General features: G+C 39.3%; 1 protein-coding gene across 7 annotated transcripts in view; it reads right to left on the minus strand.

Annotated features, from left to right (window-relative positions):
• Window positions 1-17535, minus strand: part of LOC109467938 (kelch-like protein 5) — a 124366-nt gene that overhangs the window by 46919 nt on the left and 59912 nt on the right. Inside the window, exons 1-2 of one of the 7 annotated variants that reach the window (XM_019766101.1) lie at window positions 15324-15377; window positions 14443-14749 (exon numbers count right to left, since the gene is read on the minus strand). The exons of 4 other annotated variants lie outside the window; for them this stretch is intronic. In XM_019766101.1, the coding sequence (XP_019621660.1) occupies window positions 14443-14576 (134 nt within the window). In that variant the 5' untranslated portion in view covers window positions 14577-14749; window positions 15324-15377. Of the gene's footprint in view, window positions 1-8173; window positions 8616-14442; window positions 14750-15323; window positions 15378-17535 lie in introns of those variants that run through there. 2 more of the 7 variants (XM_019766100.1, XM_019766105.1) reach the window with 2 other exon arrangements.

A 17535-nucleotide genomic window follows, 5' to 3' on the forward strand; every position in this document is an offset into this window, starting at 1 on the left:
AATAGAGTGCAGAATTGGAACTGTATGACAGAATGAGCATGAACTGACATCACAATCACATCTAAAAGCTAGCTCAGACCAGCAAAGACTGTGTTGGGAAATTGAATCAGCCACACTCAGGTCCTTCATCCATTTCAGATGAAAATCTCCAGCACTTTAGTCTATTACATGGTCTGAGTAGAAAAGTTAAGGTGTCATCATGTAGTCAGAACCTTCCTTGAAACATCTCCGAGTTGGAATATGATAACATCTGTAATCTAAAAATGAGCAATCTGCTGTCAAAAGTTGTTGTACCTCGTATCAATCTTTGTTTCCCGATAGCCATCTTCTCATTTCAGCTCTCCTAACACCTTTTTGTACAACAGGTAATAGATTCCATTTTTCATTCCCAATTCAATCTAACATTTCTATGATTTCTCTCTTGCTGACATGTTCTTTGTGCATTAAGAGGATAAGTGGCAGACATGGCATATACATGAAAAATTAACATCTGAAATCAGACTTATTTTAAAGTTCTGTTGAGGGCTATTTTGGATGAAGCAGAATTCGAAATACCAGACAGTGTATGCAGTAATACAAGCTTAATTCCATTTAATGTAGTTTATGTACAAGTTTATTTACCTTGCATTATAATAATGTAACCAAATCTTTATTAATAATGCAAACAACTGTTTACTTCATATATTTATTTGTATGATGGTTATTGTTATTTTCCTCTTGGGAAATGAGATCATGGTTACGTAATAATATTTTGACTTTGCAACCAATAGGATCAGAGTCCTGAGCTATTTTGGGCTGTAGGGGCAAAAGTTAATTTCGAGCCTGACGTACTACATAATATTTCAATCTTCCACAGATGGAAAACCAACCATCACTGCATCCATTGCGGAATCCAAACAATTCACCTGGGAGAGACAGTCTGTCTGCTGGATCCCGGCACCCACATCACTCATGCCTCTCTAATGGGCCCTACTCTGATATGGGGATTTCACATGTATTCATCCTGGCTCAATACCAACGCCGGCCAAAGCCACCGGCCCTTTGAAAAATTCACTCTCAGTTCCTGTCTTTATCTTCACACTCCATTTTGCAGCAAAATGGTGCTTGAAGGAGGATTTTTTTAAAAATAACAAAAGGTTTCTATCAAGTTTGGGCCTGAGGGATCGGCTGGTGAAGGTTAATAGGCACACTCAGAAATAGCAAAAGGAAGCGGAGGTGCAGAAATTTGTCACGCATGAACCTGGCAAACATAGCTACAGTTAAGGTCAAGGGTAATGGCTATGGAATATCCCCTGCAAAGGGCTATGGTGTAATAAAAGTAACCATACACATAAAATTACATCTACAGCATGACATCTGCTCGATTTCTTGGCTTGAATTGTTGTTGAAAAAAGCCATCAATTCTGGATCATAAAATTACACATAAAATTGCATCTATTGCATAACATCTTGCAATATTGGAAAAGACATGTAGTACTCACATTTCAAGTTCAGATGATACAGATGATATCAATTCTGGATCATAAAATTATAGAACCTGGTACTTATTACGAAATTATAAAAATTATATAAATTTCTATCAAGTGACCTTTTCATGTATGTCAATACTAAACAAATTTTCCAGAACAATACCCATCATTTATTAAACAGAATGAAATTTGTTCCCTCTATACCTTTGATGATTGTGATAGTTCAGTCATGAGACTTGAGAACTGATGCCATCACCACTAAAAAGCTTTTCCCATCCTCACAGCTAAGACTAATGTGCAGTATTGAGATGAATCATGCCTGCAGCTCCCTTATAGTTCTTTGCGGTACCTATAAAAAAACTTGGGCCGGCTTTTCCACGACCTTCACGTTGCAGCAGGCGATATTGACCATATTTCTCCTTCAGTCTGCATCAACTTTGCACCCTTCAAATGTCAGGTTCCCTTACTGTAACCTTGGGATACGGCACCATCCATTTTGTCTTCATCTGAATTCCATCTCAATCTGGAGGCACTGCCCAGTTTCTTATTCAAGGCATGCTTTATGCTTGGTTAAGCAACTTACAAGTGCATTACATCAAAGGCAAGGCTATTGACCAATACCCCTATTACAGTCGTAAAATCTTTCATTTCCTGGTAGTTTAGACCACAAAATTCAGATCTAATACAGTCAATACTATTGGCCGAATTGATGTCTTATAGCCTGACAAGATTGATCCTTCTAAGTCTGTTGTTAGGAGAGAAATAGTCCAACTGCATCTGGCTAGTACTATATCACTCAGACTGAAGGTTTACTGGTATTTCAAGAGTGCACCCACAGTTAGCAGGTAATAGTAGCTGTTCTCTATTGGCTGGTTAATGACAAATCTATTGGCTGGTTAACAGCAAAATTACATGACATATAATTGTTGCTGACCATGTAAACCCTACAATTTATGCCATGTCGAATTATTGGATGGTGTACACAGCATAACTTGAGCAATCAGTGCGACCAGTGGGAACACCTACATGTAGTTATCAAATCAATCAGACAGGCATTAACATAGAATCATGTCATTACTGCTACCCTTGACACATGTACACTGTTTAGATTGGGTCTGGATGGGTTTATTACCTCCAAGCCCTGAGGTGTTTTCAGTGTGTTCGTGTGCCTCCCAGTCTAAAGAGGGACATAGTATACTGATGTGATCTGTCCCTAAACAGTGCTGAAAACTGATATGAATCTGAATTTTCTATCCAGGATCAAAGCTTTAGCTTCCATTCCTACATGTATTTGGTGTCAGTGGACAATTATGCACTGTTAATAACATTGGAGAAGACAAATGAAGGGGTTTATATTACATGACCAGAAAACGTGATGGCTTTATTGTAGGTACAGCATGGCCATCACTCACACAACATGTACAAATGGTGCCGGTGAGACTAACTGACAGGTTCAACACTGTAGGATACTATTTCTCATTAAATATTACTGCACCCTTATAACTCACAGGATCAGTTTTGTACCCAGGAAGGCACCTCATCAACTGGAAAATTTGGGTGTCCTGGAATTTCAGCAGGTGACACCTGTGAGTGCAGGCAGGTGTCCCTGGGCGGGAATACAACACCATTAGGAGTGGTGAGATTTATCGGACTCAGGGAGGACTGATGGATTCTGGGAAGAGTGGCTGGGCTAGGCAGCAGATTTCTCCTTTTGTATAATCGATAATGTTCAAATTTCAACAAATTCTATGTGGACAAATTTTATCATGTTTCTCCATCACAACTTTTACTATATACTTTTTAGTTTCAAATCTTGATACATACTCTCTTCTTTCAACATTTAACTTCCTTAGATAATGGCCTGGAATGTTGAGCTATGAAAGCCTCAAGGTTTTTGTAGGAGCCGCCGATGGAAATCATTATTCAAAGTAGACGTGTGGGGTATCATCCATATCAGCAGACACCAGGTAGGAATGCAGATGTGCATCCATGCAGATATGCAGTAAATCCACATTTTATATAGCCTATAGAACCCATTCCTGTGAAATCTGCATGCGACATCTGCATGCATACCACCCAGACATCAGTTAATCCTGCATAAACTCCGCAGGATTCATCTCTACTGTTGCCTTTCGTTTGATGCTAGCAAATTTTGCGATGAAGAATTGATCTTGAGATAGATGAAACTAAGATGAAAGAGGGTCTGCTTGCAGGATAAAGTCTTCAGGAACACTATTCTTGACAATGCATTCATCACAGTTACCGACTTGAGCAGTAGATATAAAAAAACACAATGCTATGTGTCTTGTTCACTTGTATTTCAACATACTTTGCTGCTGGAACTTGGCTTTGTACTGGTATAATTAATGACTTCGTTAAGAGGCACACTCAAAAACGTGTCTGCTGTGGCCTCCTTTGACATTTACTAGTCAGGATGATTAAGTGAGATGACAGTAACGGAGGGCTAAATCATCTTTTAGTGCACATAATAGGGCTGTTCTGACATGGTTATTGGCAAACTCATGGAGGCGGTGAAGAAACATGTCCCAAGTAGAAATTGGTGCTGCTCCAGAAAAAACAAGTAATCTTTCTACACTGCAGGGGATTTACAGATATTGCTATAGCCTAGGTCCTTTCCAAATCAGGCATTTTATCAGATGTTATTCTGAATGAGAAAATATTACTGTGCAGTTGTTATGATCTAAACATAAGTACTACCGTAAATTATGATACCTTATTATAATATTAAGTAATATAGAATCATCCAGAAAATACATCAGGTCAGCTGGCTATGTCAGTTATACAGAACAGTACAAGAGAGAGCAACAGTACATGATGAGCTTTACTACAAGATAAAAATGTACATCATAATACATGCACTAGCCAAGATTATCAGAATACCGCAGATGCATCTGTCATTTGGAAATATTATTGACTGCAAGAAACTCTAGAAATAGTAACAATTTATCAATGAGTACAATATGTATTTCCCATATAAGAGAACTCCTGGGATGGAGATTGGGAGGGGATAGAGCTCCTGGGAACAAGAGTAAGTGGAGGTGATAGTCAAGGGATTAGAAAGATTTATACTAATGTTTGAGGAAAGCCCTGAACATTTCATTATAGCGGTAATACAACATGTCCCATTGGACTACTACAAGCCCCAGATTTGTGATACACAGCTAAGAATCTGACATATCTGTATAGGAACAGGTGGTGGAAAATTTGCAGCCTGCTCAACAACAAAAGATAATTCATTTTCTTGAATCAAACATGGTATACCTGCATCTACAAACTAGTCTTCACCACACACTTCATCTGATAGAAACAAAACACTTCACCTAATGGCATACCCCAGGAAGTAGCTTATTATCTTATAAGTTATTATTAAGTATCTTACTAGCATGTTTTTCTTCTGATGTACATGAAGTGTGAGTGTATAATGTTTTGATTTTAGTCACACAGCTCAGTCACACAAATGTACATGTACATGATAATGTTGTGCCTACAAGATAGTCAGCGAAAATAGATGTGTCCAATACTTCCGTCCCGAGGTAAAGAACTACACGGAGATAAGATCACAGGAAGTGCAGGTTGGCTTTTCAGCTGTGTTTATGGCATCATGCCAATGTTGCCTCAATATCTCTAACACCAACTGGCAACTGCTTCTAAATCCGTCATACTGTCACTCCAAAAAGGTCTCTCCAACACAAACAAGAATCCCCTACAGCCTACAGGTAGATCTAAAGCTTGGGTTGCCTTTCTGATAATATGTAAAATCTAAAGGCGGCTCACGTACAATGTACATAATCCTGAAAACTAGGGATTTTATCTTCTACCAGAGAGTAGAAGGGAAAAGTAGAACATTTATCTGGCTATCACCTTTCCCTCTAAGAAATCTATCACGTGTTATGGTTGAGTGCTGTCAAAGTATTGGAATGGAAGTCTGTCAACCCCATTGTCTAAAGCTGCAAAGTTGCTGAGGATAAATCATTTTTAATGGGTCGTCTACACCTACTCAAGTTACAAAAGAACCACAGTTCTACAGACTTTTAACATACTTTGTTAAAAGGAAAGATTTATGTTTATGAGACATAAAAGAAGGAACAGCGATTTCAAATTTTTTACATAATTACAGAATAGTCACATAATTGCCACTGGGTGTGACTGTCCTAAATACCATGTAGTTACGAAACACCTTCAGTAATGCTTTTGTATAGCGACAGTCTTAATATCTTACAGGTTTCTGCTTTTTCTTTCAACGATATCATTTTGTATATAGTGTTCTTTAATGCGTTCAAGTGAAACAGTTAACGATGGAAAACAAATTTTAGTGACTAGTAGAGACAATACATTTTTGTACAGAAACAGACACAACCGGAAAGTGACAACAACCAACACTGGTTAATTACATCCTCTCCCATACCACACCTGCAGCTTTAGATAATTACCAACTACAAAATAAGGGAAGGAGGGGTAAGGTGCTAACACAGCTGTAAGTAACACAAGTATAACCACCTAGAAAAGCACTGATATGTGCATCATACTATTTCTGTGCAGGGTTTTCACCTACAAAAGTCATAAATATAAACTGAGGGATAATCAAACACTTCTAAACTGTAAGCTATACGAGGTTTAACAATTGTCATTTTTATTGGGACGTGCATGTATTACATGAAATAACCTGTGACTGGGCTAGTCTAAACATCACTGATTACATCTGCACAATACAGTAATCTTGTATTGTTTAGAGGTTTAACATGAAAGACTTCTCCAGCCAAGTGAAACTAAAGCCCAGATTGCAAGCTTATCAAGCATGCCATCTTAATAGCTGGTTTGACCAACAGTTCCAGACCTTGCCATTGTTCCAAATTGTTCATTTGGTGAAGACCCTGAGGCAAGGAACTGCCTCACAAACCACAATACATAAAAGGTGGCAACTGTTGAGATTATGCGGTAAGGACAAAAGTCTTAGTGCAGTATCAAGAGTCTTAAGAGGGGACAGGTGTTGAGTTTGGGAGGATGATTTAAGATAAAGGTATTATTATCCATTATCCAGGGGACAGGTTTCTGACAAGATATCAAAACTTTATGTACATCATAGTAGTCATGGATATCTAATAGTTGAGAAGAATAACTGTTTATTTTTAATGATGAAACAAGTACCATGAACCATACCATAAACAAACATGGTAGAGCGAAGAAGATGGATGAACAATATCTAGTGTCAGCATGAAATGATATGCAAATTGTCTGCCAAGAAAAACAACAACACTGTCAGCCCTAGCCTTAGAACCTTGGTAGTTAGTTCTGGGTCACACACAAGATGGACTTACATGTAGATGGCATATATCCTATACTAGGGACAACATCAAACACACAAATGTATTTTGCCTTCTGAAAGACAAGGGTCTGTAGGGGTCATTAAGCACTAAGTCTTGATCTATGCTCCTGAGTAAATTTCATGCATGTTGCTGGCCTAAACCCCAAAGCAAGGAGACAGGGAAAGCAAAACAGGAAGGTTTGCCTTAGCTTATTTCTGGCATGGTGCCTGGTCGTATATCCTGTGTAACAATATACTCTTTCTCTGTGGGAGATACAACAACTTCCCGAAGTCTGCCTAAACAAAGAAACTTTGGCAAGCTTGCCAACAATCTCTTTACCATACCTACTCCTGGGACGTCCCCCTACTAGAGTGGCCAGAACTGGGTCAGCTGAAGGTTCATTCCAATGGCTGGAACCACAAGGTGCTAAATGACATAACCCAGGCAGGGTCGTATTTTGGTCCAGTCTAATGAGTGAGACCTAAGGTTCCAGTACAGCACTTTCTCTGGGGACAGGAAAAATGCAGCAGACAGCATTCGGCTTACCATAAATACTCCAGATGCTATCGTATCGTTTTCCTCGCAACAGAACAAAGAGAATTTTAAAGCAGTGATTTAGTAAGCGCTGTCTTTTACGAACCATCGGGAATGCGCAAAGCTCAGAATTCCGGTCATTCAGCCGAGCCACAGCGACTGACTTGAAAAGAACCGCCATACGTGAGTCAAATGTTGAAGAGTGCCACATGGTCTGATGTCGGGGAGCAAACTCTCATATGAGCAACGAAACTTTCTTTATGTTTGCAAAGGCAGCACCGTCAAATCCCCCAATTCTCTACTTAAGGGTTCTTAAGGGATTCACCCAACCCCGGATAGTAAACTACACAGCCTCGACTCACTCTATTTGAAGTCAGATCAACCTTATGTTATTGTAATTTTTCTAATCCGTGTTGTTGCTTTGATAGACCGCCTGGCAAATCTGCAAATTTCCCCTGCACGGCCAAATCTTACATGCTTGGTCAGTGTTAAAGAATTCTTTTGAGATAAGGCCTTGGGAAGCACAGAAAAATATTTCTCATGTGACAGGATTATCAAGAACGTCTGTTCAGAGATAAAATACCTTACGAGCAACCGTACTTGTCTCAGGACCTCTGACAGACAGGATTCAATTCCTATGATCTTGAACATTAAAAAACTAACATGACATCACACAGCAGAACTCACTACTCCAGACACCCTTGAATAATAAGTCTGCTGCTCAGAGGATTTACTATAAAGGTTACTCTAGGGCACTGAAACAGTCAACTTCTTGTTCCCATATGTACACTGCACACATTCGCCCACTGACATTCTGGGGGAACTAGGAAAAGAATACATGCTTACCTATACCCATTTAAAGGAGCACGAGAGCAGATATGCCTCTGAATGTCCGTCCCCATGTTGGTGCAGTGTTGTCCCGCCTGTGTCTGTTACAGTGTCTGTTTCAGTCTGTGGGAGTGCCTTGTCTGGCGAGTGTCATTCATACAGCTGCTTGTTGACGGAGTGCAATGTGGGGACAACAAAACATATCCCCTCAGCTTACCCTACCACTAGGCTACTTCCTGGCAGTCACAGTCTGTAGGGTGGGGGTCACTGCTAGATCTGTCTGTCATGCTCTGCTTGCATCCCACTGCACCAGGCCTCTTTTGTACCACCAAACAATAGCTCCAAGAGGAACAACTTCCCCCATTGTCATGGGAATGGGAGGAACAGTGCTGATTCTGGGCAGGCCAGGGCAGGCAGTCTGTTGCCTGAGGCACACATCTGCAACCCACTGGCTAACCACTTTACAGGTCCTGACCAATCAGATTACACGCTGCTAATTTCTGAAATTTAACCAGTGCAGATAAAATCTGCCCAACAGGTCTCACAAGCTTTAATGCTACCTTTGCTATCAATCTCAATGTAGACAATTCTATTGTGAAATGGGGGTGTGAGAGATTTGAAAAATAAACAACTTTTTTCTGGTCAACTCCATAATTTGATACAGCCTTTTGTTGGCCTCAAAAAACTTTTTTCTAAAGGAAACTTGGCAACAATCTTGAGAATTCCCTTTCAAGCATTTACCACAAAAATGACAAAACCTTCCGATTGTGAAGCTGAAAGGCAGAAACATTAAAACATAATTATAATTTCCTGTAGGAGGATGAGAAATTACTAGTATCTCAGTTACAGCTGATTGGTACTCACCCTTTATTGAAAATGATGGGCTGGCCCATTTTTACACCAGCTATTGTCATACAATTTTCCATACATCCGAACACAAATATTATGATTTTAAAATATAATCTTTTCCCAATTGTGAAGATTTGCAGTTAATATTCTATATGAAGATAATAACAGGGCAAGCTGAACTTTGAAACCTGTACATGCTTTTTTGAGGGAGGGGGTGGCAAAGTGGTTGGAAAACTGTGTTTATGCAGAGGAAGTTAATGGTGAGGAATAGGGTCCCAGGGAGACACTCATGACCCAGAACTAAATACACCCTTTCCCACAGGCCTCATCACAGCTGACCCTACACATCAGGGGGAGGTCAGGCAAACGCACAACAAAACGTTTCCTACTGACTGAGTCTATGTTTTCTTCCACTTTGTGTTGAAAATATCTGGCTAAATTTTAGCACAATAATCACCTTTCAAAATTAACACAATGTTATCACAAATGGTGGTGAATGCCTAATACACAGTAATCAGTATGTTATCTAGGGATAGAAAGATTATGAATTACAGATAGGAGGCGGGGCAGGGGGAGGCTGCAAATCTGGAGAAAAAAAGGAGCAGATGTGTTTATCTGTGCAACATATCATTTCCTGTCAATCAAGAGGTATATCAGTTACAATGCCAGTTTATCAAAAATATCCCCTCCCCCTAAACAACCATCAGTCATCTAACACTGAATGGATAAGCTTGCCACCCATAGAGAAGGATTATAATATCTTTTGTCCTAATTGAGTGGACAGACAAGCTAATTACTTGTTAATGAGGTTGACAATTGCTGCTATTTCTGTGGAATGGTCTTCTCAAATTGCTGGGAGTTTATTCAGAGGAATCCAACACAGCTAGACTAATCAGGTCTTCTGTCACTTGGATATTTGAACAGCAGGCCATTTTTACATGCCATAGGATCCAATGTGAAGTCATGGCATAAACATAATTTGTTAGGATGAAAATAGATCTAATGTTACATGTGCTTGTACAATACATTTCTTTTGTTTTCACCGACACATCTTGATGCAATAAATTTTGACATTTAATGACATTTTTATAGCTATCAATGTATGGATGTATCATGAAACATAAAAATTGCTATTAAAGTATGACTTAGTAGATTTTAGGGAGAAACATAAAAATTTCTATTAAAGTATGACTTAGTAGATTTTAGGGAGAAATTGTTTCTTGCCTAGTAGAAGACAAAGGCTCACTTCAATTACTTTATTTTCCCCTGCAAATAAAGGCGGCGCTTCGTTCTCAGAAATTTTAATATTTCCCAGAAGCATTATGGCAGAACAGGTATACACTGGCACAGTGGTCATAAAAATGTCCAGCCCACAATCAATACTAATCATCCTAGCAATGTTTACACCACGGACAGACAGGGAGAAACGACTCCCAACCTACATATGTACCACAAACAGACAATAAATCTCGTGTTGAACCGTTCCTGACCCTTGTAGCACCAGATAGTTTGTCTGTGCATCTTAACAGCATCTCTGGAATGTCTGACAGTTTATCACTACTGGAGGTTGACATTCACAGAAGGGTGAGGCCTGTGGAGGGTGATACTTACAGGAAAGGGTAAAGGGGTTGCCTCATGTCTAAAACCATGAAAAAATCTAAAAAAAAAAAGAAAACAACAATTGGCACAAATAGAAACTATTGGGAGTGATTGACAAATACCTAGTATGCTATAGTTTTAGGGGGCATGGCTATGATGTTAATTGATTTATGTACTACATGTACATGAGTTTACTTCTTTGAGCACACTGGAACCATCTTGTTCTTCGATTCTGTAATAATGTTCCATACATGAATCTGACTACTAGTATATCCCTTCCAATTGGGACAAGAAGAGTAATGGTTCAAAATATAGCCTTTATATTCAATGTATACCATAGGGATATCCACATGATCCATCAACATGAATTATGATATGAAGTTGAATTTTTTGTCATGCCAAATGTCCCATGCAGATTACAGATTACAAAATGTAGCTTTTCCAAACTGTGTCCTTTCCATTCTGGAATAAAGCCACTAAATACATCTACCCACAGAAATTACAATGAATATTTGATAAATAAAAGGGTGTTCCTTTTGTAGAGGGTATGGTTAACAGACACAATGACAATGTGTTGTTTCCTGCTTTGTAGTGTGACCACTTGTTCTCAGGTGATTTATCAAATTAGAAATTTTTTCTGGGCAATAGATGGAAACACACAACAATGGGTATCCCAGATCGGTTAGTTTTGGTTGGTAATTGATTTGAGATTAATGGCATGACAGGTCACTGAATTTTCATTGGTTGAAGTATCCGTGAAATCACTGAAAAGGCAATATTTTCCTGAAGAGTGGCAAATGAAAAGACAAGAATACTGTTAATGAAATGTTTACAGAAATCATTGGCACAATCTTTTTAAATTAAGTGCTGAACTTTTTTGGGACAAAGTAAAATTTTTACTTAAAAAAAAAAGCAGTAGCCTTGGAAGTTTAAATTTTGACGACTAAGACCTAACCAGGCGGATTGATGACCGGAACATCTTTTAGACCATGATACTGATTGGTTCAAAAGAACTTTCAATTAGGAGCCATCTTTTGTTCACCACTGAGGGGCCAATGAATAGGCCTGTCAAGGGTTGTCTGGCATTCATGCTGGTTCTTCACAAAGTAACAATAGATCATTGAGAACCTAGTAGGCCTAAATGCTTTAACTATAGACAAAAAAATACCAGGTAGGAAATATTTCAATCTATACTTCTTTTATACCTTGAACAGCAAAAGAGGACCTACACCATAGCTTTGTCTAGTGAAAAGAAAGGCACTATATTTAAAAGATATATTTGCAACTCAAAAGACCTAAAACATCCTTGCAAAAATGCAACATCCTCACATCATGTTCTGACTGTGTGAGTGCACTATGTAGCCGGATATGTTACCTGAAGCTATAGTTAGTACAAAGTTGAATCAAGGAGCTTGGCTGAAGAAGTCTAGACTTAGCACTTGGTATAGATTGATAGAGCCTAACCTTTGTTCAAGACTTTGAAGTAAAGATGGTGCTTAACATTGAATAAACAACTGTCTGCAAAGTCGTTTCTCGTCCTTTTCCAAGTTCTTTCCCTCGTGTCTGGTCAGCATTTTCCCATGAAAAGGCAAACAGCACTAAAAGAGAACAAGTTGAGTGTTTACAACTTGTTAGTACAATCGACAATACAGCCCCAGTCAAGATGTTTTGTCTACAGGCTGAAGTGGACGACAATTGCTGTCAAGAGAAGAGGGCTAAGGAGGGCTCTTTAGTGTGAACCACACTGGTTCAACTGAAGGACACTGGAGAAACATGACACAAAAGAGTAAACTACACCTCTGTTCAATACAACAAAAACCAAATGTTGAACCACTGGATGTTGTCAACACCTCTTGAAATTCTTCAATGTCTTAAAGCTTTGAAAGCACCTTGTCACAGCAGCTTGTAAGGAAAGAGTTTGAAATCTGATTCACTAAAAAAACTGCTGTTAATTTGTCAAATTCAGTTAAGCAAATCTTCATTGAAACGTATCCTAGATAGTGTCTATTACAGTACTCAATGCTAAGTCCACAATGAAGTTAATCCATTTAGGTATACTATATAATATGTTGTCAGCATTGTTTAACACTACATTTTGTGTGTACTGCTTCCTTTATCCCTCCATACACATTACACAGAAATGCAATATAATTATCTAAATTGTCTAATCAATAAACTTGCAGCCTACCTATTTCCAATTTCATCATTGTATTGATTCTGTTCTGCCCATTTTGACATGTTAGTTCCACCAGACAATGTCAAAATGCCAAAAAAAAACCTTTTTCCAAGTAAACACAGATGTAGCTATCACTAAGGAACTATTTTATTAGGTTGTACATGATTATCATATGATAATCGCATTTAATTGTAACTCCATTGCTTGCATTTCACCTGGACTATATGTACCTTGAGTGATAAAACGTAAATTAAGGTTATTTACAATCACCCAATAAAATCAATAGTGCAGCGATGCCTGCATATTCTAAACATTTAACAGGATTTCCTACAACAAAACAGTTACTATGTTAAAGCTTAAAAACAGATTTCCACTCCATACTTTATCAGTCCAGTAAGCTGTCAACCTAAATCCTGAGACTACTATTTCAAACTGAAAAACAAGAACTAATCCAAGTCTCTTACGTCATGATTTTTTTACAGAACTTGCCATCCAAATTATCCCCAAAACAATTAAGATTTTCTTTCATTGGATATAGGTACACTTAGATGCAATAACCACCTTTAGTCTTACAATTTGTCAAAATACATTTCTGCATTATCTTGAATTCATCTGCCACAGGATTAATGATAAGTAAATCCAATTAAGTCCAAAGGAAATTAGCAAAGCTTTCAGACAACCTGTCGCTATATAAAAATGTCACTAGAGGTCTCAAGGGAAGATCCAAAATATCAAGGGAACTGGCACAAATCGATAGAACAATAATAACAACTGGTGAAAATGTGAAAAAAAGAACACTTCTAGTGATAAAAACATGGATGATATGCGGTTGATATGCTACACATTGTGCATTATGCATGAGAAATTGGAAAATTATGTGAAAGAATTATCAAACCTTTGCAGAGAACATTTAGGCTCCATAACGAATGCAGCTATGGTACATTTACAGCGATTATTGATCTGGATGAAGACCTATACCTCTCCCCTTGCTAGAGACAATTTTGTGGAATACAAAACTCTACGCTTCATCAAGCAATCAATGATAATATAATCATGACCCGCTGTGACACCCATTGTAGGAGACATGAACAAATTTCCCCAGATCTGTCAATTTGGTTATGGTATCAGAATAATCCAATGTGACAAGAACATTCCCTTGCATAAGTAGAGAATAAGTAGTAGGAAATGTGCCTGAAAATTGTTGCACCAGTGGCAAGTGGTACATTTGTACATGTAGCTCTCCGCAAACTGAAATAACAGCAGAAAATGGCCAAATATTGTCCCTATTTTGGTCAATTTCTACATGAACTACATGTATTTTCCCACTGTGTGAAGTAAGAAAGGATAACATCTTTTAGTGTATTTTAACCTTATTACAGACTGTCAATCTCCAGGAACCTGTCATATATACAATTGTACATGTACATTGCATACTATACTAAAGACACCATGAGTAAAGTTTAGTATTTTTCCAACACATCTGCCCAGGGAAGGGATACAGTGTGTAATGGTGTAATGGGTTTAGCCTAGGGACTTCAACATGAACTAGAGAAAACCTATAAATCTCAGAGTTAAGAACTCATTCTTCTAATCCTCCTAAAGTGCAGCGAAACCCACTTATCTATTTCAGAATCTTCCTTCTTCCAGTAAACATGGTACTTACCGGCAGATATCGTAGGTAATTTCCTGGCACCCGGCGCCCTTGGCAAACTGCACCGATCCTACGCAAACCTGTCCCATCTTCTTCCTCCTCCCGTCCAGGAAAACTACGGTGTCTACTTGTCCATTATTTGACATTTATGCCTCCTGTATATGGTCCGAACATGACAGCTTCACGACAAGTTATGGCGTAAATGATTCCGGCGCACGAACCCTACACCGTTTGAAAGACAAGGTGAAGGGGAAGTAACGGCAGGTCTCCGGTGTTAAATTTCCTTTCTGCGATCGTCTCATTTACTGGTTGACGTTTTCTGTTGCGCAAAGAGATGTACAGGACGTGAGACAAAGAAGACGTGTCCTTTAACAACACGAACAACAACGTGACCACAGCACATGAACAGCACTGACTACATCCCTACTACAAACAAATCTCCAGCAAACATTGTGGGAACTACACTGGAAGACAGGAAAGTGTTCTACTACGGATGAATAGATGAAAAATATCCAAGGAGACTATGTCAGTGCACTGCAATCATGCCACACAGTGTTTTCAATATGAATAGATGCCTTCTCATACTGACATTGCTGCAATCAAGTCAACAAGGTCGCAGGCAGCAGGTACTTTAACCAATTTAGTCACTCTTTTGTCACAAGCTCGCAGATGGGTTCAATGTCACAACCTTATCTACCGTCGCCCTCTTTGTGACCTTAGGAGCGGTGCACTGACTTTCAATGGTTCTCAACGTGGACAAAACTTCCTGCAGGAAAGGTGACCTTCATGCAGCGGAAATATGGACAGGATGAAGGTTTTAAGTCTGCATTGAAATACAACATACGTACGAAACACTTCCACGCACTAGCAAAAGCAAGAGCACAGAAACTTACCACTGGCTATGTCAGAGAGCTGAGTTTCAGACTAGTACAAACCCGTCCTGTGCACCTCTCAGATGCAGATAATTTCCAGTCAATACGAATATACAGAATTCAAAGCCAACCACTGGGCATTTCAGTGTTTCCACAGAAAAAGATCTGAGACAGAGCTGCTATGGTAGTCAGAACTTCAGTCCGTACACACATCGACCCTGCAATTTGAAAGGACTGCCCATGGAGAAGAAAGCTGCGGTATCGTGCGGACAGATCCAACCTGACGCGTGAATCCCCTCCCTGATGAATTATGCCTCTCCAAAGGCCAGGAGGTGACTTTTCTGCTTCACTCCACTGAACAGGTATCCAACCATCAACATCACATTTCCCCACCATCCCCGCCGGCTCTCATAAATTAACACTTTGGCAGCCAGAACCGCCAATAACACATCCTAGAACAAAAGATAAGGTGGCGGAATGCATGGGAAAAGGACGGAAGATCTAGCGATGGTGCTACCGAAGCCATAGCTGCTGTGTTCTTCTCCCATTAGCAGTAAATTCTGGCAGAACCTGCCCTGGGGGTTGCTAATGCGTGAGACAAAAGCCATCATTAACTCAAGAAGCAGAGATAAGAATAGCACCAATGTCGTTCCTGAATGTTCGGAGTGGAAAAGGCAATAAGCCTGATACATTAGCGGCAGATAGCCATAGATGTGGATGTGTTTTCCAACCAGACTTGAAAGATTTCAGAGGACAGGGATCACCAGAGAACAGTCATCAACTCCCCATCCACAAATAACTCTGGTTTTATGGCAAAGGGGTCAGCTACGGAAGGACATCAGAGCAAGGATGCATATCCACACACACACACACCTCCGACAGTTCTCAGATGCAGATAATTTCATCAGGAGGGAGATTCTCACTATTGGACGGCGATAAACAGGACAGCATCATCAGGGGTAAATGGTGGATGGAGCAAGTAAGCACTTCACATCAGCAGTGAATTTTCTGGTTCACTTGAGTCTGAACGTGCGCATTTTGTTTGTGGGACGGCATCCAAAAGCTCGACGCCATTTATTGGTGAGCTGAACAATATCCCTTTGGAAAACTGCAGACAAAGCTTGTTGTTCAGAAGATAACGGTAACAAATGGCTGCCGAATCAAAAGAGCCAATCTGGTCCTCCTGAGACTTCAGGAAGTGAAATCGCATACTCTTTCAAAAAGACCATAAACAGTATCATAATATCATCTAGTTGTGTTACGTAGTAACAGCAGATACACATGATATCATTGCAATGCCAATAATGAATTTTTCATCAAGGCAAAACAGTTACACAGCCGAATGGAATTGTGCATATGCCCTTGCACAGCAGTATGAAATTGCACTGTCATTATAATAATAATAAAACGACGAAATTACTTCCTTCAAATTCATGTAGTTGAGCAATTTTGCAAATCACAAAGTCATCAAAACCAGCCAGGGTAGTGACCCCTGACCTCAGCAGGTGTGTGTTTGGGATGAAAGGTTTGACCTTTGGGTAAGACAATAATGCTTTTAGGACATTCTATGATTATTGTATGAACACAATAAATACAATAACTATACAACATAGACCACAGAAATGGATGAACCACCTGCCACGGAAACCTGAGAAATAAATCCCTTTTCACAAACAATGAAAACACTCTCCAGAAATAATTAGAATGGCAAAATCCACTAACATATTCATAGATTACATAATAGCTTCCAACAACATACAATATATATATGTCAGTGATGGACAAAGAAGACCTATTCATTATCACTTGCAACGTCTAGTTGAAATGTCAATCTATTGATTCAAACAGACAAAAACCATCTCCTTTGTCTACATCACAGAGGCACTGCTGACAAAGACTTTAAACGCTAAGCAACAACAAGAAATGCCCAGAAATTTACATACCTCACAAGCCATACCTACATACAATTCGGATGTTTAGAAAACACTCAACTCTCTGACATAGACCCGAATGTAAAGGACACTGAAAAGAGATTAAAGCTCCATCTCTGCAGCTATTTCTCTCTTTTAGTAAAAAAGAAACACACTGACAGATTGAGATGGTAAAAGGGAAGACAGGTGCTCTACTGTGGCTAGGAGGTGATGATGAGTTCCTTACTGGACCTGCAAGCTTGGGTGATCTCTCATTAGGGCCTTGATTCCCCATTCCCTTGAAGTGAAATCTCAATAACGGT

This window comes from Branchiostoma belcheri, unplaced genomic scaffold (genome assembly GCF_001625305.1).
Source record: "Branchiostoma belcheri isolate BF01 breed outbred unplaced genomic scaffold, Haploidv18h27 scaffold19, whole genome shotgun sequence".
Classification (NCBI taxonomy): Eukaryota; Metazoa; Chordata; class Leptocardii; order Amphioxiformes; family Branchiostomatidae; genus Branchiostoma; species Branchiostoma belcheri.